This window comes from Prunus persica, chromosome G6, assembly GCF_000346465.2.
Source record: "Prunus persica cultivar Lovell chromosome G6, Prunus_persica_NCBIv2, whole genome shotgun sequence".
In the NCBI taxonomy this organism is placed as follows: domain Eukaryota; kingdom Viridiplantae; phylum Streptophyta; class Magnoliopsida; order Rosales; family Rosaceae; genus Prunus; species Prunus persica.
This window is the reverse complement of record NC_034014.1, coordinates 22,624,928-22,647,563: the sequence shown is the minus strand read 5'-3', so window position 1 is coordinate 22,647,563 and position 22,636 is coordinate 22,624,928. Positions and strand designations below refer to the sequence as shown.

General features: G+C 37.7%; 1 protein-coding gene across 1 annotated transcript; it reads left to right on the top strand.

Annotated features, from left to right (window-relative positions):
• On the top strand, window positions 1,694-5,052 carry LOC18773735 (protein SHORT-ROOT). Its single transcript, XM_007204996.2, has one exon. The coding sequence runs from the start codon at window positions 3,186-3,188 to the stop codon at window positions 4,713-4,715; it is 1,530 nt and encodes a 509-aa protein (XP_007205058.1). The 5' UTR covers window positions 1,694-3,185; the 3' UTR covers window positions 4,716-5,052.

The following is a 22,636-nucleotide window of genomic DNA, read 5'->3' as shown; positions in this document are numbered from 1 at the left end:
ATATTAAAATATTTTTGAGAAGGGTGGTCTATAATTAAGCACATGCATGCTGCTTCTCTACTGATGACAGCGGGCAGAAGCAGGGAACATATCTCTGAATCACTACATGGAGCTCAAACAGTATCTCCTTTTCAGAATTACGAATCCATAAATTGATGATAAAAGTTGCAGAGCTCAAGATATATATTAGAACTTGAGAGAGATAATGAAAAGCACTTGAATTCATCAAGGCATATCTGCAATTTGATATCGTATTTCAAGCATAGAATCATCATCAACAAAGAGAAGGAAAAGAGATTGTGTTTGTTAATGCATAACTAACAAGTTAATACAAATTGTGTTTTCATAATTAATTTGGACTCGACACACAAGTAATCTTTTTTTCTTTCCGGTCGCAACATTCATTTATTTTCTTTTGATATTTTTGGTGTTAGTTTTCATTAAGTTTTAAATTTCTTCTAATAAAAAAAATAAATGTCTATGAAACAACCGAAAAATTCATTTGCCGTGAACCGCGTGACAAGAGACTAATCATGTAGTTAAATTACTACCCACATGACTTCATAATAATAATCAAACTCAATTTTGATAACAATTTCCCGACAAGTGGGTCGCTCAACATCATCAACAAAGAGAAGAAAAAGAATAATAATATCTTAAAATATTTAGTTCCGAAGAATGACTAGGAAAAAGGCCGAGACATGGTCATGACAACAACTTGGTAACTAGTTGTCTCATGCCACTTAATTGTAAATCGTCACCTTAATTAGCACGATAATTAAACTGTGGTCCATGCCATTGCCATGGACAGACGACGAGCTATAATTATTTTTAATTTCCATAAACTCATGAGTCATGACAAACATAATCTACGTTCAATTCTTTTTTAAAATGACTAGAAAAGATAATGGTTTTCTAAACTCATGACTAAGAACATAACAAGTTGCCACATCGCCATCCTAATCCGAAACAAATTTTGCATTATTATTGTGGCAGTGACATTTCATCTATATTATTCATGTAATAATAACAAATAATACTAATTAAAACAAAACATCCCTTAATTTTAGCCTTCAAATTCAAAGTTTGTCTTCTTCCCTTCTCTCCTTACTAATTTATCTGATGAGAAATATACCATAATGGGCCAAGCAAATAAATAATTATTTATGGAAAATTCTATATTAAATCATGTTCATTGTTTATTTTTTTTTACCATATGTTTGCCAGTGGGGTTGGAATTCTTCAGAGGGAATATTATCTTCTGTTAATTCTTGGGAATTGAGTGGCTTTCCCAAGGCAAATTCTCGACTTTTGGCCACACTCAAAGGGGAAGATGCCAAGATGGTTTAAAAATGATGATGGCTCCCAAGAAAACTTCCTTAAATCCACTCTCAATCTCAACAAGGGACAAAGAGTCCAAGCATGGAGTTTTCCTAATGATTCATGAAAGAAAACCAAGAACAAGAAGAATCCACACATGAAAATTATAACTCACCTTGACAATTGACATAAGAACAAGAACTATATAATTTTCCTAATCTTTAATATATATTACTTGAGGAACTAGCTAGCCTATTTTGCCAAGAGGAGACAAAGATTTTCTCTCTAGAAGGAATTATGTTTGAGCTTGAAGACAACAAGGTTAGGACAATGAAAAAATCAAGATGGGACTTGACTTGGGGACTTGGGTTGCAATCATATATATATATGTGTGTATATAAATGTATGTATATAAAGAACCAGATTGGCCTAGCGGGTTTTGTTCTTGAGATTTTGGAACTGTACCAAACTATACAATGAGTAAATCTATGAACAATGATGGTTGGGTAATCTAGAGAAATCAAAGGCCTAGCAGGGCTGTAACTAGCCTGGTGGTGTTATGGGGTGGGTGAGATTAGAGAGCATGTGTGCTTATAAACAATCAAATGTACATCTCATCATGAGTGGCTAAAAAAAAAGAAAGGAAAAGGGGGGAAAAGAAGTGGAAGGCTAGGCATGCCCCCCTGGATTTTGGTGAAGGGTACATTTTGGTGTTATTACCTAGATTAAGATATGAGACATTGGTGTATGGGGCTGATAATGTAACAGCTAAGAAAGGAAAAAGTGGTGGGAGTTTTGGCAGGGTTTGAAGGGGGAAAGGCTTTTTAGAACTTGGGGGGCAAGGAAATGTGAGTGTGAGTGGGTTAATTATTTTTTTTTTGAAGGTTCGTGATGGTGGCTTTGATGATGATGATGATGCACGCCGGCAGCTTTACTTATGTCTCCATCTCTCTCCCCCCAAAACCCAATTGGCACGCCTGCTCCCACTCAAACTATTCCAATCCACAGAGAGAGAGAGAGAGAGAGAGAGAGAGAGAGAGAGAGAGAGAGAGTCAAAGAATGAAAAGCTAATCCACTAGCAATTTGGTGATCTAGACCCTGTTTACTTTTTCTCAGACTTTTTTCATCTTTTTGTCAGATTGCAATTCTATTTCTCAACAATATAGCTCAGTCCATTCCACATTCTATGTTCAACCCAAAAACTTGTAAGTATAATTTAACTCAGTCTTGGATTGGTCCATCCATACATGTTAAAAAAAGAAAATAAAAAAAAAAGACCCATAAAGAGGAATAAGCCAAGCTATAAAAGAAACCAACCCCACTACATATTCCTCATCGATTACACCAAAAGAAAAGAAAAGCAAAGCAAATGTTACCCACTTAAGATTCCCCAATTACCTTCATCATCCACCTCTTGGCAAGATAATGCACTAATCATACTAATTTCCGATATTTCATGTAAAGCTTAATTAGTAAAACATGTCAAGTTGTGAGACACTTAATTACAAATCTAATTAGTTATTTTTTTTTAATGTTATCATGGATATTAGTTTATTGGTGCCAATATTCTTTCTACTTATCCAACAAAACCTCCTCATTCCTACCTATAACCTATGTTATTGAAATTAACCAGCTAAAATCCAACCTCAAGATACCCTAATCATTTTCTATACCCCAGTCTCCTACAGTTAAAAACACAAAGACCCATCTATCTGCTGTCCCCGAACAACCCAAAGCACATACACACTCTCTCTCTCTCTCCTTCTCTTTTCTCTCTCTCTCTCTCTCTCTCTCTCTCTCTCTCTCTCTCTCTCTCTCTCTCTCTCTCTCAGTTAAGTTTATTGATGTGGGTCTTTGCAGGTTAAATGGATACCTTGTTTAAACTAGTCAGTCTCCAATCTGATCACCATCAATCTTTCAACAACTCAACCACCACCAGAACCTCAACACCAACAACTACCACCACTACTTCCAGCAGCTCTAGATCCTCCTTCCTCAGCCCCTCTCATCAAAACCTTCACCCTAATTACCCCCACCAAAACGACGACGTCGAAGAATGCTTCAACTTTTTCATGGATGAAGAAGACTTCTCCTCGTCTTCTTCCAAACACTACTACCCATCAAATCACCCAACCCCGCCAACCCCAAACCCTCTCCTCACCACCACTACCACTCCCACACCCACAGATTTCTCCTTCTCACCCGCCCTCATCAACTTCGAGCTCTCCAACGGCAAGTGGGCCCCGGAGCTCCTCTTGGAGACCGCCAAGGCCATCGCCGACAAGAACAGCTCCCGCGTCCAGCAGCTCATGTGGATGCTCAACGAGCTCGGCAGCCCGTACGGCGACACCGACCAGAAGCTCACCTCCTATTTCCTCCAGGCTCTTTTCAGCCGCATGACCGACTCCGGCGACCGCTGCTACCGAACCCTAATCTCCGCCTCAGAGAAAACATGCTCCTTCGAGTCCACCAGAAAAATGGTGCTCAAGTTCCAGGAGGTCAGCCCTTGGACCACTTTCGGACACGTGGCGTGCAATGGGGCGATCATGGAAGCCTTCGATGGAGAGCCCAAGCTCCACATAATCGACATCAGCAACACTTACTGCACCCAGTGGCCGACGCTGCTCGAGGCCCTGGCCACCCGAACCGATGAGACGCCGCACTTGCGCCTCACTACTGTGGTCGCCACCAGAGCCAGTGACGGCTCCGGTGGTGCACCAGCGCAGAAAGTAATGAAGGAAATTGGCGCCAGAATGGAGAAGTTCGCCCGATTGATGGGCGTGCCTTTCAAATTCAACGCCGTACATCACTCGGGCGATCTCTCCGAGCTGAATTTATCAGAGCTGGATATCAGAGACGATGAGGCCCTGGCCGTCAACTGTGTTGGCACTCTACACTCAATCCAAGCCGTTGGAAACCGGCGTGATTATTTGGTGTCTGCGTTCCGGAGCTTGAGACCGAGGATCATCACTCTCGTGGAGGAGGAGGCTGATCTCGACGTTGGGGTTGACGGGCTTGACTTTGTCCACGGCTTTCAAGAGTGCTTGAGATGGTTTAGGGTTTACTTCGAGGCGCTGGACGAGAGCTTCGCCAGGACCAGCAACGAGCGGTTGATGCTCGAGAGGGCAGCTGGTCGAGCCGTGGTCGATTTGGTGGCCTGCGCGCCGTCAGAGTCGGTTGAAAGGCGCGAGACCGCCACTCGCTGGTCAAGGCGAATGCATGGGGCCGGGTTTAGCCCCGTGACGTTTAGTGATGAGGTGTGCGATGACGTACGCGCCTTGTTGAGGAGGTACAAGGAAGGTTGGGCAATGACACAGTGCTCGGAAGCAGGCGCTGGAATATTCCTTTCGTGGAAGGATCAGCCAGTGGTTTGGGCCAGCGCTTGGAGGCCTTGATAGACGGTGGCCGGTGATCGATGATCATATATATTTTCACACGTGTGATTGGTTTTTTGTGGCACGTGTGCATGAAATATGGAGTCTGTGAGTAAGGAGTCCTCTTGTGTTTGAAAGAGGGGAGGGAGGGAGATAATAGTGCTTGGCTTGAATAGAATTAAGTAAATTAATTTTCATGGGTTATTAATCATTTGTGATTTTTTTTTCTTTCTTGATTTTTATTGAAAGTTGAATAGGTTGTTTTAATGATGGTTTTGTATTTTTGAATTTCATCTTTGTGGGCAAATGCCCTAATTTAATTTTGTTTATTTTCAAATCATCCATAATCAACTCCCGCTAATCCAAGATCATTCAAATGTCTAACTTTGACTAAAGTTGTCTCTATGCTTAACCCACAATTAGTCAATCAAAAGACAAAAGTACAAATAATTTGAAATGGGGTGGTTTGGTATTTGGTGTCTTAGTTAGTTCAAGGTGAGATCAGCTAAAAATAATTAAAAGCTAATTAAAAAAATGGAAGCGTGTTAAATAAATTAATGGGTTAATTAATTATAATTAAAAAAAGGTCGTTGTCTAATTTATTGGTGGCATAGAATCTTAGGACGGCCATGGAGTTGGGATGGGTTTGGGGAATCTCATGGAAAGGTGGTTTGGTCAATAGTGGCATAAAGGGTTTTAGTGGCCAGCACGCTGTCTATGATTTTGATACGGTCTTCTTCTTCTCTCCTCCTTTTAGAATTTTTTTTTAATTTTTAATTTTATTTTTAATCAAATACTTTTGATTTGTGATTTGCAGAGTCTTGGCTTTCCAGGCATGGCCCCCTTCACAAAGCCACCAGCTCCATCAAAATCAAACACTTTGTTGGTGGTGTTGTTGTGATGGTGGTGTATGAATTAGCGTTTACAGTAAGAAATGGTACGTACTTTTGGCCCACGGCAGGCAAATTCAACCACCAGAAATGTGAAAGTTATTAAAGAAATACCAAGAGTTTAAAGTGGGAACTCCTTTTAAGAGTAGCGTATCTTAATCCCTTTGAGGACACCTGCCCCCTCCACGTCGACATATATGCTCTCTCTCTCTCTCTCTCTCTCTCTCTCTCTCTCTCTCTCCCACAAAATATCAAATATTCAATATATATTTCATATGAGACCTACAAATTTAGGATGTATATAGTGAGACCAACATAGCTGAGGTATATATAGTGATTCTGGCACCATTTGGTTGAGTTCAATAGTACTACTTGATCAGATTTGATATTAGAATTTTCTTTAATCAAGTGAAGGTTAAATATACTAATTAGAAGGATTTGTCATTGGTGACATAAGGTTGTCCTTTTGCCCAGCAAAGCAAATAGGGTTGCCCATCGACTTGCATAGTTTGCTCTTTTTTGTGATGAGTTTTTTTAACAGGTATGCGGTGCTCCTGATATTATTCATCATGTCTCTTTTACGTTACTCTTGTTTCATGATTATTACTAAAAGTTCCCCTTTTAAGGCAGATGCTTGTTAAAAAAATTAAAAAAAAGAAAAAAAAAAGAGAAGACAATATCTGATTATTGTATATGGAGTGGCCACATATATGTCTAGTCTTTACGAGTGTTTTCACATTTGGGGTGCTTTTACAGAGAGCTGCTTGGCGTGTTTGCTGGCCCATGCCCTTCTTTTAGCCTACGCTTTCAATTTTCTTCCTTTTGATCACATCGCCAATGGCCAGCTGTTGCCTTTTTCAACTTTTAACGGGACCAGGTTCAACTTGCAACATGAGCTCTCTTGGCCAAGAGTTTATACATATATTATATGGATAATATACTTTTTTATCTAAATATTGAAAGACTAGAACATCACTTACATACGATGTGTGTACAATGCAACAAAAAGATCACATATAAACGCAGAGTATGAATAAAAGAAAGTATTTGATTTAAATCATTGTTAAATAGTTTAATGCATGATAAGGACATAAAATATAATTAAGTAGATATTTTGTATGCGATATAATTAAGTAGATGCCTGAGACAATATAATCCTAGTCATAAAGCAACGATGTTAAGAATCAAAATATAAACTGACATATCTTATTTTGTTATGAATCCCACACTTCATAAGTCAATTGCGTAAAGCAATGTCTTGTTATAAACAAAAAATTTGTGAAGGAAACTATGTGAAACGATGAACATCCTTTATCCATCGGGACCTCATCATTCATTTTTCTTTAGCATGCTTCCATAGCTTCTTTTGTACTACAATAGTTTCTTTCCTTATCCCTTATGATTATTGGAATTATTGGAATTCTTCACTTCTCTTATATATATTTTTTAATGCAAGTGATATTTTACTTTCTACACTACGAGAAATTATAGAATATTACGAGAAGGGAGATTCAAACTCGGGTGCATAGTGGGGGAATACATAAACTTTAATCAATTTGACTAAGCCCATGCATGCAGACTTTTCTTGTATTTAATCTCCAATCATAATCTCTAAATGGGGCTCTAAAAATGGTGGATAGAGACCCATTTAGAGCTCCGTTGAAATATTCCGGGCTCTAAAAGTATCTTTCCCACAACGGAGGGCTCTACATCAGATGCTCTATATGAATGCTTTTATGATGTTTTACGTGTTAATTTTTGTTGTTATTAACTTAGTTTGTTTTATTGTATGTTTATGTTTATGTTAGTTTTTTTTAATGGACAAAAAAATTCAAAATTTGGAGTAGTAATTCTAAAGGTAAATTACAATTTTTAAAAAAAAAATCAAAAATCAACATTTCTACCCAATTTATAATTTAAAAAAATAAAAGAAACATAGAAAAATTGAAGTAGTAATTGATAGGACCTGCCCCGAGTTCCCCCTTGGAACTCGTTACGAGCCATGTGCCTATCCGACACCTGGCAGATTTCATAAATACATAACTCATGAAAAGATAAATCAACAATGAACATTAAAACTAAAATTTAAACAATCTGAGATAAAATCATCAAATTCAATTAAAAAAAAACTCAAAACTGAAAATACTTTCCACCTAGGTGTACCCCATATAATCCGTCAATTCCAATAGTAATCCATCAAATCCAAGTACTACATATGTGGAACTAACCACTCCACATGTGTGGCACATCCTAGTAGAATCGGGGGATACTAGGTCAGCCTGAGACGCAAATTCTAGCATAATCGGGGGACATGAGGTCAACTCGAAACGCAAATCCTAGCACTACACAGTTTGGGTGTCCCCGAGACTCATGGGGCAATGTCATACATGCGTAGACTCATCCGAAGGCAACCAAGTAGTCCGAAGACATTTTAAATTTTCGAAGGCAACTGGGATGTCCGTAGACATCATAACATCTGAAGGCAACCAATATTCCGAAAGATGAAACAATATTTCCAAAGGCAACAGCTAAGGTACCTATGGTGGATTTGAAAACCTTTCTTGAACGTGTCATAAAACTAATTCCCAAATCCTTTCTCAATTCTAGTTCTCAAACCATTCTCAACTTTCCAAACTAACGTTATTTAACAACATACATAAACATTTATAATCATTTCAAACCAAAATCGAATAATAAATCATAAATAATATATTTGGAAAGTAAAAACCATAAGTAAATCATTTAATAAAATCATCATAGCAAGAAAATTATTTATAAAACAAATGTCCACTCACCGTGGGTCCAAGTGTGCTCAACCCTGATTAGGTGCATCCGAAGCGGTACATGGCGTCTACGAACCTATTTGAAAGATATCAACCATTAGTAAAACAATAGTTCCAAACCAGACTTAAGAGTGAATTCTAGTTTTCCCGAAACCCCAAGTGTGTGAAACCCTAAAGGATCGGTTCGTTAGTTCCTGAACAAACGGTACCTAATAGGCGAAACTTCGATCGTTGGTCAAACAATGAAGTCTCACCAATCCGAACATACCATCGTGCTCGGGACGACAAGGGTAGAATTATAGGACAAAATGGGCCATCATTAGGTGGCCCACGTGTCGCCCGTAGTGGTGGGTGGCTTGAGAAAATTTTCGGTGACCAGAAAACTCCAAACTGCCGATCAAGCCTTATACCAAATGATCAAGCTCAACAAGGGGAGTAAGTTTCATACATGTGTCGAAGATCGATTTGGCCATTAAAGGTCTCGAACGATCGGTTTTTTCTCTCCGGAAACCTAGGAATTTTCCAACTTTGATTTGAGCAATCCGACAAGGTTACGGGTTTGGTTTTGAAGAAGGATATGAGTGTTTTGGGACAAAAATGGAGGTCGATGGTGGCTGAATACAGCTAGCGTAGCCGCTGCAATTTCCGGCGACAATACTATTTTGGGTTGTGTTTTTGGATCCAAAATCCCGGCTATCTACTGGGTTTCAAGGGTGGATTTTGGATGGGTTTTGTGGAGGAGGAAGAGGGGAACAATTGTTGTGAAGATTGTACCGCCAACCGTGGCCAGACAACAATGGAAAAGTGACTGGAAGTGGCGTTGCCACTGTTCACACGAGAGAGAGAGAGAGAGAGAGAGAGAGAGAGAGAGAGAGGTGCTAAAATCTGATTGGCCAGCTGGGTTTTAAATTCCAACATCGAAAAATTCACGATTATGCCACTACACTTCCGTAAATCAAAACGTTTTCGTTTTAACTAATTTGGGCCCACTACGTGTTTACGAACTCATAAGCTTGAGCACTACGTATGGAACCGAGAAATTTTCCAAAACCAGTCCGAAGCAAAAAGTCAACCCTAAACCACTAAGAAACCTTAAAGGTTTGCTTTAAAAAATAGGGAAATTAATTAATTTTTTGGGCGGGATGTTAAAGTAATACTAAAGGTAAATTATAATAATTGAAAGAAAAAAGCAAAAAAAAAAAAAAGAAGAGAGAGAGAAGGAAATATCAAACCAAAAAAAGAAAAAGAAAAAATGAAACAAAAAACAAAAGGGGTAGACAAAGCCTTTTAGAAAAAAAAACATTTTAATAAATAAATAAAATAAAATAAAACATAAAACAAAGCATGATGCATGCTGCAATTTTTCAAAATATGGGATCCACTTGGGCTCTAGGGGCTCTATCAGAGTCCACAGATTTAAAGACAGCTTCAGTGAGACTTTATGATATAGAGCCCTAAATATCTTCCATTGGTGATGTCTTTCTGCACAAAGTTGAGCCCTGTTTAAGGTCCCCATCGAGGATGGCCTAAGAAATAAAAAAAATTATACGAATTCTACATTACAATCCGTAATAGTTGATCCCTTACCAATTCATTCTCTTCTCTATTCACGACTTTCCTGATTTATGACTTCCCAGTTTCAAGTAAATAAATAGCCAACAGTTCAACTTTATGAATGAATGCAATTTCTTATTCTTAAACATAATAGGAGGATTTGTTAGAGGCATGTCGTTGGAGAAAGACTTTCATGCAATAGGGATAACACTTTTTGCTATCCTCAGCCAATAATGTAATGACACACATGATAACTTTTTTCTATATATGCAATAATAGGGTAAACTGCCAAAAACCCCTCTGAACTATAACGCTTGTCGAAATGTTCAGCATGAATTATTTTTTCAGCCAATTTAACCATCAGACTATTTTAAATGGTCAATTTACTCCCTGCCGTTAGTTTCCATGTAGTTTCATCCAATTTTCCATTAAAAATAATTAAATCTTTAAAAACTAAAAAAGCAACAAAATAAAAAATTAAAAAAACCCTAGCAATCAACGTCTTCCCCACCCCATCCCCCATACCCTATCGACAGCCACCTTGTCAGCCATGGCGATCATCATCTCTTCATCGACCTCATCTTGGCCTGTAAAAAATGTAAAATCATTTCTTTGTTCTTTTTAGAATACTCAATCAAGGAGCTTGGGAATGATGACTCACTTCTCTCAGATTCTTTTTCGGTCTGTAAGTAGAACAGGAGGTTTGGGACCATTTCAAGCTGGGGCACTTGAGTCAGCAGCGGGATTGAATACCTGGATCGAATCAGAGTTAGCGGCGGGATTGAATACCTAAACCCTCACGACTTGAAATTAATATATGCCTCTCTCTCTCTCTCTCTCTCTCTCTCTCTCTCTCTCATTTTTCCTTCTTATTCTTCTCTCCCTCTCACTTTCTTTTAAGAATCTGATTCCATTTCCGGTGGCCACATCAATCCCGTTGTCACCTTAGCCGCAACGTTCGTCGACCTCATATCCCTCTCACGTGTCGCTGTCTACATCTTGAGCCAGTGCACGGGGGCAGTACCAGCCAACACCAACAATCAAATAAAAACAACCCAATCACCCATAAAAATCATCCAGTCTCCGAATACCTAAACACTGAAATGCAATCCCTAAATCCCATTGACCCAATCAAGAACAAGTAGGTCTTATGAAGATGAAACCATATATTGATTCTGATTATATGTTTATTTACACGAACCAACCATTGGCATTCACTCGAAAACCCTTGTGGATGTGGGATTGAAGACAGAGTCTTGGGAGGAATGGGCTGGGGAAGACATTGATTGCCTTCCCTTTTGTTTTGTTTTGTTTTGTTTTTTTTTTTCTTTCAGTTTTGTAATTTTAAACATTTTATTATTTTAAACTTTAAAAAATTAAATTTTAATTAAACAGTGAATTACGTGCCTAACATGTGACATTTAGACAGAAAATTGGATAAAACTACATGGAAACTAACAGTAGGGGGTAAATTGACCATTTAAAATAGTCTGATGGTTAAATTGGCTGAAAAAACAATTCAGGGTGGATATTTTGACAAGCATTATAGTTTAGGTGGGTTTTCAGCTGTTTACCCTTGCATTATTGACTTATGATAGCAAAACAGTGTTATTTCCGTTACAAGAAAGTATTTCTGTTGTCGTTGAGGATAGCATATGCCCTATTTATGGGCTATACTATGACTAGGCCCAGAAAGACATTTGAGCTCTGAGACTTTGACCATGCCCAACCAATTAAAAGTTGGGAGATTCACTATTATACCCAATATGGGGCCCAAATTATAAAAATACCATATATGAAATGGACTTTAGAAACACACCCAAAGCTCATTTACAACATAACAAAAAAGTTTTAACTTCTTATAAATTACAAAACTGCCATCAATTTCTTAAAATAAACCCAACCCCAAAATCTCATAAAAATACCCAAAACACTCAATAGGGCATCAAAGTAATTTAATAATCAATATTAAATTCAATAAGGCCAGCTATCATTTTTTGGTTTTTTTTTTGGTTTGTTTATAGAAATTCAATTGTGTAGGATTTATTTATAATATTAGTGCTAGAAATGGGTATATCACTAAATATCTCTTAAAAGTAAAGACTATAGAGAACTTGACTTGACCCTGGCCTCCGTGGTCCAAAAGTACCATTAGCCCCCCTAGTAAATAGTTTTTCTTCTTTCACAGTCAGATATCCGATCATCAAGTGCTAAGTCTGTATAATTGGAATTGGCCCAAAATGGAGACAATTAATTGTCTAGTAAATATGCTGAAATTTTGGTTTTGCTTCTTAAGCTTTAATTTTTCCGATTTAAAATATGTAATTTACTTAGTGTTACCTTTCATACGTGTCCCCTCCTCATACCAACTCCATTCAAAAATAAAAACAAATAAATTAAACTGTTATCGTTATATTACAACAATTAGTAAATTACATATGTGTTAAATTACAAAAATTAAAACTACAAACTATAACGACCGACTACATAGAAAGAGGTCTTAAATTCGATATCCTATTTCTTATTAATCAACTACGTAGACCAAAATTATTATGTATCATGAGATTTTAAAGTTGTTTTGATTTATTAATATCTATTTTTAACCACTCCATGTAGGTATAACGACCGACTACGTAGAAAGAGGTCTTAAATTCGATATCCTATTTCTTATTAATCAACTACGTAGACCAAAATTATTATGTATCATGAGATTTTAAAGTTGTTTTAATTTATTAATATCTATTTTTAACCACTCCATGTAGGTCTTAATCTACTCGTAATCTAGTCCTAATATTTTGAGGTGGGGGGGACTAAATTTAGTAGCGTATTTGATAAGAAATTATGGTCCCAGTCAAAGTTGGTACATGCTACAACATGCCAATTAGTCAATTCACCATCTTTCCAAAGAAAAAAAAAGGCAACAAAAGAGAACTAGTAGGCATCTCAACGACTCAGACTAGTATGGCAATTAAATGATTAATTAAGCTTGGCAATGTTTAAATTATTTTTCTCTTCTATAAACAAATTCAGCTTGAGTTTAGCATTTGCCAAGAAGTGTTGAGTTGTTTTCTGGTTTTATCTTCCATTAATAATATACTTAAGCATCATCAATAATAGTCAAGAAGTGCATGTTACAAAGAATTTGTTGTATTTTTTGATGAATTTTTTAGAATTAGATTGGGTGAATTTTGGATTTGGAGGTCCCGTGGCTGAACGTAGGAATTGAGTGGCCATGTCTAAGTTAATTCCAAATATCGAATTTTGGTAACTGGAGTGCATTTCATGTGCGGTGATGTAAAATTAGTGAATGAAAAAATAACGCAAAAAACAAAAAACAAAAAACACTTTCAAGTTGTTTTGAAAAATAAGGGTGATTTTGACAACTAGATTTCACTTTTATGAAAACTGAAATCAAAATATGTTACCAAACATATTTTCAGTTTTCTGAACCCCTTATTTTCAATTTAATGAATCATTCTATAGCGAGCGCTTATAGAATTCTACTCGGTGTGATATGGATGGAGCCACCTACAAGTTATATCGTAGCCCAATGCACAAAAGGAAGGTAAAGCCCATTGATATGAGGATCAAGCAATCAAGCTTGGCCATGAAGCTTCAGCAAATTCACCACTCAATACCTTATAGGGCTGAGAAAATCTTTTGTCCATAAAATCCTTTTTTTTATAAAAAGCAAGTATATAATTCATACCCGGTGTCTTCAGATGTGGGATTGTCAAATATATTTTTTACCAAAAAAAAAAAAGGAAAAACTCAATTAGCAACAGATTCAAAACATAACACCTTTTTTGAATTTTTAAATTTTCACCTCACATTTTGCAAACAAAAGAAATGAAAAAACAAAAACGGAAGAAACACGTAATTGGAATATGAAAATAATTCTTAAAGAATTCCTATACATTGCGTATAGCCGCTCGGCTAGACTATTTAAATATTGTTTATATAAATCAGAAACCGTTCAAGAAATTAAATGTTGAATGCTTATACAGTTCTAGAAACTTCTACAATATTTTGAACTTCATCTCTTGAACTGTTTCTGATATATTTGTTTTTATTAGTTGGTATTCAGGTTCAGATGAATCAATGTTGATTGTACATGCATTATTGGAAGTTGCTTCACGCCCACTAGTACTAACTATATCGCCTCCATGACATTCAATTTTTGGCGAAGTCTTCAGGTGAACTGAGAGAAATAGAAGCCTACAAGTTTTTCGTATAATTTAAAGGGTATCGCCGCGCGGCTATACTGTTAAAATATTATATTTACAGCGTATAGCCGCCTGGCTATACTCTTAAAATATTCCATTTATATAGTATCGCCGCTCGGCTATACCGTTTAAAATATTCTAGTCAAAGAGTATAGCCGGGCGGCGATACTCGATAAATATTCTATTTAATAGCCGTTCGAACATACTGTTAAATATTCTATTTATAGAGTATAGCCGTGCGGCGGTACTGTTAAAATATTATATTTATGGAGTATAGCCGCGCGGCTGTACTTTTAAAATATTCTATTTCTAGAGTCGAGCCGCTCGGCTATACCCTTGAAATGTATACGAATATCTTTAAATATAATATTCTATTTATAGAGTATAGCCGCCCGGCGAAACTGTTAAAATATTCTATTTATGGCGTATAGCCGACCGGCTAGACTTTTAAAATATTCTATTTCTAGAGTCGAGCCGCGCGGCTATACCCTTTAAATGTATACGAGTATCGTTAAATATTCTCTTAGTGACTGCCATTTTGTCTTGTTTGTATTTCTTACAACCTAAAAGTATGGCATACGGAGGTTCTTCTTGGTGGATAGGTATCATGGTCATAAGCTTCAGTATCGTGATGAATATATACAGAAGATCAATGTGAGTTTGGCAATATATACCCATACCTCCCTTATTTAATTTCTTTCCTTTTCATTTTATGCTTGTGAGCTTCATGTTTCCACCTGAGTAATTCTACTGTTGGGGGATAAAAATTTGATGCAGATAGTTGAGTTGATGTAATTGTATGTATTGGCTAGTTGAGGTTATGTAAAAATGAATTTTAGTTGAAAACAGAACCTGAAACTTAAATTAACAGAACTTTTACTACAATTTACTGTCAGTTTCTCCCTTTGACTCATTCTGTATCAATTATCAAACCTTGTTCAAGATTCTGCATTTAGCACAAGTTTTTCATCTTGCTGGATGTGTTAACTACTTTGGTAGGAAAGTTTATCTATCTATTCTCGTGGTTGTCTCACACTCATTGATTATTGGGAACAACTTGTTTCCATTATTTATTATAGCTAATACAGCAGTGACATCATAATTTTGTATATCCCAATTTTATAGTCTAACCGCACCGCTATATTTTTTAAATATTCTATTTAGCTGTGCGGTATCCGGGCTATATCAAGTTATGTTTAAGCAGTCGCAGCTGAAGTAATGCCCAAGGTACGATGTTGTCCAAATTTCTTTTCTACATCAATTCGAATTTTACTACCTCAAAATCCTCAACTACTTCAGACAGGTATGATCAATTTCTTTTTATTTTGTTGGGATGTGCTAAACATGCTAGTAAATATCAATTCCAGATATGTTAATCATGCAGAAGCAGTGGCAGATGCAATCCAAAGACTTTGGCCAATATTTAAAGCCATATTTGATCTGTTAGTGTTGTTCCTACACTACATAATACATTACTTGCTGAATATATCTTAATCTCCTTTCCTTATTCTAATCCGTGTTTTGAATGTTTCTGGTGAAGTCGTGCTTGGGACAATGAAGTCTCTGTGCAGATGCAAGTAGGCTGTGAGTTCACTCACTGACCCCTCTTCTAAAATGTTAATCTGAATTCATTAAAGCTACTATAGAGGGTTTGCTAAACTTATATATTGAATTCAGTGTGTTTCGTTATGTGATTCAACTGTGATACCTGTCAAGGAAATCACCCCTTGAAAAACGTAGCCATTTTGTGTTAGAATCTGTTGACGGGAGCACTCCAAACAACGCAGATTGTGATTCCATTTTGCACCGGTTGAAGGGACAGGTCCCCTGGAGTTTCTCTTTTCACTAGAGTTGTTGCTTCATGTATGGATCCAAAACCAAAAGCATATGATTTTTCTGTACTTATGTTGTCTTTCTAAATATAATTTTTCTTTCCCAAATTTTTAGTTCTAAAATTACATCTAGAGACAGAGAGAGAGGGAGAGAGAGCTGAAATTGCCATTGATGATCAAGACAACTAGTCTGAAATGCGTAAATTAACAAGTGCCAGCAAACGTTTTGCAAATAAGAGAAAGGTAAAAACAAAAACGGAAGAAACATGTAATTGGAATATATATGGTAATATTTCTTAAACAAATTCGTATATATTTATAGAGTATATCCGGACGGCTATACTCTTTAAATGTTCGTGTATAGGGTATAGCCGAGCGGTTATATATTTACCGAGTCTAGCCGTTCGGCTATAATGTTAAAATATTTTATTTACCGAGTATCGCCGCGCGGCTATACTGTTAACAAGGCAACTGCTGAGACCTTGGACTCAGACGGGTGGTTGAAGACCGGTGATCTTTGTTTCTTTGATGATGAGGGGTTCCTCTACATTGTTGACAGGTTAAAGGAATTGATCAAGTACAAGGCCTATCTGGTGATTGCAAGAGAGATCCTTTGAGAGTTAAACTCATAACAAAGATGGTTGTATAAGTATTTGATCAGTCCATTTGAGTAATGTGTTGTTTGGTCTCCCTATGTCTGGAACAAATTGCAGGTACCCCCAGCTGAGTTGGAACCTATACTTCAATCCCATCCAGACATTGTCGATGTTGCTGTGATTCCGTATGTATCTAGTAGACTAATACTATGACATTCTTTGCTTGTGAAAAGCTAGTTTCTTTCCATGCTCTATGGCATCAATCTATCAATTGACGACTTTAATCTCTTATTTGTCACTTTTGACATTTTTTAGAAGTATTTAGCTGGGAAAAGAAACTGGCCCATAGGAAAACAAAAAAAATTCAAGAACTTATGAGATCATTGAAGAAAATTTTGACGGATATTTTGCCGATAAGTTTGCCTTTATGAGAAATCTGGTTTTTTGCCTCCACTTTCTTGCATAGTTAGTGTCATGGTTACATGGTAGAAGATCATAGTTTCTGAAAGAATTTGCAGTATATTTCATTTATCTGTTTACCTCCTCAAGGTATACTAGTTCTGATTTCTGCCCGTTGGCGTTTCTGAAGCAGGGTAGATTCCCATGGCCTATGTAGTTAGAAAGCCTGGAAGCAATATCAATGAGGCTGCAGTTATGGATTTTGTTGCAAAACAAGTATGCTCCTGAATACTTACAAAATTCTTTTTATAATTAACATCCATACTTCCAAAGTTCCAGTTCTCTTGAAGTTGTAAGTTACAGGCCATCACATTGAAGTTGGTTTCTTATTGCAGGTTGTACCCTACAAGAAGATTCGACATGTATCATTTATCAACTCCATTCCAAAATCTCCAGCAGGAAAGATCTTGAGGAGGGAGCTCGTTAGTCATGCTCTATCTAGCCGTTCATCTAAATTATGATTTACTTCTTCAAAAGAAGGAAAGCTTGCTGAGCATTGCATTCCAATTCAACATATCAACTTGTTCATGTTCTTTAGCATGTATATAAATGCAATCGATCATGGAAGTCACAGTTGTTATGTTTCTGATCAGAATTCGACCGTGTAAAGCTAATTGAAATCTGGCCAGGATGTTTGAGCCTAATTGAAATCTGGCCAGGTGAAGCACAACCTTTCCACACATTATTTGTTTTTGTTTTGTGTCCACATTATTTATGTTTACTGTATATCTATCTGTGAGAGAGTTTGAAATTCATCATTCAATCAAGATCCTTGATGCACTTGTTTTCCTAGTAAGTGTTTTTGCTTATGTTGTATTCTGAATGTAATATACGTACTACCAGAGACTTGTTATCATTATTGTTCTCATGATTATTAATAGTTTAGCTTTGTTGCTGTTTGTATCAATCTTATATTTACTGGTTTTCCCAAGAAATGATTCTTTCATACCTTTTGTCACATAAATAAAATGGCTACCAAAAAAATTTGAGAACTAATTTCCTCACTTATCATAATACGGTATAGCCGCGCGGCTATACTTTTAAATATTCTATTTATAGTATATAGATTTGTTTATGGGAAAATGGTTAATAATTGTCCTACAACTGAACTCCAACTTAATGGAGGAAGCAATGAAATACCACATTACATTACATTTGGACATTCTTCTATTGCACTAATCTGTCACAACCACAAGAAAGATGTGCGAGACATGCCTGTTTTCTAATTTAAATAGTCTAGCCGCGCGGCTATACCGTTAAAATCTTATATTTAAAGAGTATAGCTGACCGGCTATACTGTTAAAAATTTACAAAGTATAACAGCTCATCTATAATTTTAAAATATTCTGTTTATAGCGTATAGCCGCGTGGCCATACTTTGAAAACTTTCTACTCAAAGAGTATTGCTGACCGGCGATACTGTTAAAATATTCTATTTATAGAGTATAGCCGTACGGATATACTGTAAAAAAAATTAATTCGTAACGTACAGCCGCGCGGCTATACTGTAATATTCTATTTATAGAGTATAGCCGCGCGGCTATACCGTAAAATTTTTTATACTGTTAAAATATTATATTTATATAGTATAGCCGCACGGTTATACGTTTAAAATATTCTATTTATAGGGTATAGCCGCGCGGCTATACGTTTTAAATATTCTATTTAAAGGGTATACCTGCAAGGAGTTGATCAATAGTCAGAACTTAGAACTGACCTGGCATTCTGGCAATGCAGATGTCTAATCTTAATGGTAGATATTGGAACTTCATAAGGAGAATGAGAGGCCAAAGCTTGAGCCAGTTCTTTAATACTAGTAATGTTCAGGCTTGAAAAGCACCGTCTGAAATATTCAAGGATTGATATATCTTCTTTGAAGGAGTGATCCTTTTCAAAGAAGATATATAGTATTTGAGAATGAAGTAATTCCCAAGGTATGATCTAATAATGCTCACTTTTTTGGGGTTTTTTATTTTTTGTTTGAACAGGTTATGGATAGGCTTCTAAAACTACCTCAACATCTTCAAGTACTTCAGACAGGTAATGTATTTTTAATACTTATAGTTCATCTGTCATGGATGGTTCAGCTGAGGATTCGTTGCATCTAGTTGAAGCCTTAAGGTAAACTATATCTTCTGCATCTTCTGACGTTGCGTGATCAATCTAGTACCGTGCTGTTGATGATCTGAGTACATCTACTGAACTCTTTTCTGCAGCAAGGTCATTACTGAACTTCCACCTGACCATGCTAAGAGGGCTTTGGAGGCGTTGTGCTTGCCCGTCGTTATGTGTAATTAATTTCCAGAAGAAAGTGTACATATAAATTCTTCTGTGGGTGATGATACTGAATTAATGCTGTCAACAACCAGGAAGTTGTCAGCCAAGGCCCAGACACATTAAATAGCAAGCCTGCTCGTGATATAACAGTTCACATTGATCGATTTGGATATATCTTTAGGTGCGTATTGTTGGCGTGACTTGTGGATATTGACTTACTTTCCTTACACACTAAGAATTCCTATTATAATTGTAATTGATTTACTTTAATTCCTGATTTCCTACTGCAAATAGATTTAGGAATTTATTATTTACTTGCCCATTCAGGTTTCGTTGTATTATAAATATGACCTCCTACAAGGAGAAGAATACACAGAAAATTCCCACAAACAAATATTCTCTCATAGTTTTCATATTTTAGCATGGTATCAGAGCGGCGATCTTGGAATTGCTGACTCTAGTTTCAAACCCCCGCCGCTGCTATGGGGGTTGATGATTTTTTCAACCCTCATGGAGGTAGCACCACCGACTCCTTCTCTCATTCTCCACCAACCATCATTGAGTTGAGTGCCCAGATGGCTCCGCTCCTACAGATGCAGACTTTGACCCTGAACCCGATCCAGAATCAGGATCCTTTTTTGACGACCCCGACCCCGACCCTGACTATGACGACGACGACCCCGACCCCGACTATGACGACGACGACCCCGACCCCAACCCCGACTATGACGACGACGACCCCGACCCCGACCCCGACTCCGAAGACGACCCCGACCCCCACTCCGATGATGACCCCAAACCCGAATTTGTCTCTGATTCAGACCCTGATCCCAATTTCGACTCCGACTCCGGCCCCGACTCAGGCTCAGATTCCGATCCCAATTCCTACTCAACCAGTATCCTATGCATCTTCCGCTGCACAAATTATGACTTCTAGACTAACGACCCCGACACATGGACTAGATTGCGCATATTGTGGTGATCCACGACACACTTGCGAGACTTGTTTTAAATCGCATGGCTACCCCAATTGGTGGGCTACTCTTATAGATCGAGGACAATGCAATATGACCAGTAATGGTACTGGTTATGGATTCCATACTTCCGATAAGATTGATTCCATGAGCTGGATAATTGATTCCGGTGCAACTGATCATATGACGTTTGATCCTGATGATTTTCTGAATACTACACAACCTCGACGAACCTGTATTACAAATGCCAATGGTGTTACTTATCCTGTGACAGGGGCTGGCACTGTTGCACTCTCATCCTCTCTCACACTGTCTAATACTTTACTTGTTCCATCTTTATCCACTAAATTATTGTCAGTTAGTCAGCTTACTGAACAATTGAATTGTTGTGTACTCATTTACCCGAGTTTTTGTTTGCTTCAGGATATTCACAATAAGGAGATTCTTGGTCGTGGTACTAAGAGAGGGGGGCTATATTATGTCGATGACTTCAGTCCCGGCATGGCTAACAGCGTGACACATCCCTTTGATAACAAACAAAAGCAAATCTGGTTGTGGCATCGTCGATTGGGACATCCTTCTTTTAGTTATATGAAGCATCTTATACCAGATTTATTCTCAGGTTTCAAGGACTCTGACTTCACATGTGATACTTGTATTTTGGCCAAGAGTCACCGTGTGCCCTACCCGTTGAGTACGAACAAGTGTACTACTCCATTTACGTTAATTCACTCTGATGTCTGGGGACCTTCTCCTATCACTGCTCCTTCTGGTGTTCGATGGTTTGTCACATTCATCGATGATTGTACACGGATGACATGGCTTTATTTGCTGAAGAATAAAAACGAAGTGTTTTCCTGTTTTCAGTCCTTCCACAAACAGATGAAAACTCAGTTTAATGCTCAAATCCAGATTCTTCGCTCCGACAATGGTGGAGAATTTGTCAATCATGACTTTCAGACTTACTTCCAACAACATGGAATTATCCATGAGACGACTTGTTCTCAGACACCACAACAAAATGGTGTTGCTGAACGAAAGAATCGACATCTTCTTGAAACCGCCCGAGCACTTCTGATTGGCGCTCATGTTCCTCGCCATCACTGGGATGATGCTATTGTCACCGCAGTTCATCTGATCAACCACATGCCTTCTAGTGTACTGACCTTTAAAACTCCCTTACAGGTGCTTGCACAACACAGACCTCTGCCTTCTGTTTTGGTACTCACACCCCGAATCTTTGGATGTGTGGCTTTCGTTCATCTCCACAAAAATCAACGTAGCAAACTTGATCCATGTGCGCTTCGTTGTGTTTTTATGGGTTATGCCACTCATCAGAAAGGCTACCGTTGTTATCACCCTCCTACCCAACGAACCTATGTCACTTTGGATGTGACCTTTCTGGAATCTGAGCTGTTCTTCCATGACCCATCATCCAATTCTACACTTCAGGGGGAGATACGAAGTGAAGAGAAGAATTGGAGCAACTTGGAAAATCAAGAAATTCTCCTTTGTACAGAAATGATTGATCATTCCGAGTCTGGAGCACGAGATTACTCTCTGTCGAAAAGCGACCAATCGCCCATTCATAGCGATCAATTGCCTGACCCACCTGATCCACGCGAAGATATTTTTGATCCGAGTCTCACACTTACAGACAATACAGAACAACAAGATGAAGACCCCCCCTCTAACTCAACAGTACCAACAGACCAATCTCTTGAGAATATCCTTGAGGTAACTACTCCTACTAGACTTGTGCATTTAGATGATAAAACTATTGGATATCAATTACCTTTCAGGCAAAATCGTGGGAAGCCACCAAACCGTTATTCACCTGATATTGGCAAGACATCCAAGTATCCAATTGCAAATCATGTATCCACTGAGAAGCTGTCTGAACCACTTAAGGCTTTTGTGCATCAGTTGTCTGCTATCCATATTCCAACCAAGGTCTCTGAAGCATTGAAAGATCCTAAGTGGGTCCAAGCTATAAAAGAGGAGATGAAAGCCCTTGAGAAAAATCAGACTTGGACATTGGAGATTATACCCCGAGGAAAAAAGACTATCGGATGTAGATGGGTGTTTACTATAAAACACAATGCAGATGGATCTATCGAGCGATACAAGGCAAGACTTGTGGCAAAAGGGTACACACAGACCTATGGTATAGACTATGAAGAAACCTTTGCTCCCGTTGCAAAGTTAAACACCGTCAGAGTCTTATTGTCCCTTGCAGCTAATTTAGATTGGCCACTACACCAGTTTGATGTAAAGAATGCTTTTCTACATGGCGAACTCACGGAGGAGGTGTACATGGACATTCCTCCTGGATATAATACTACTCAGAC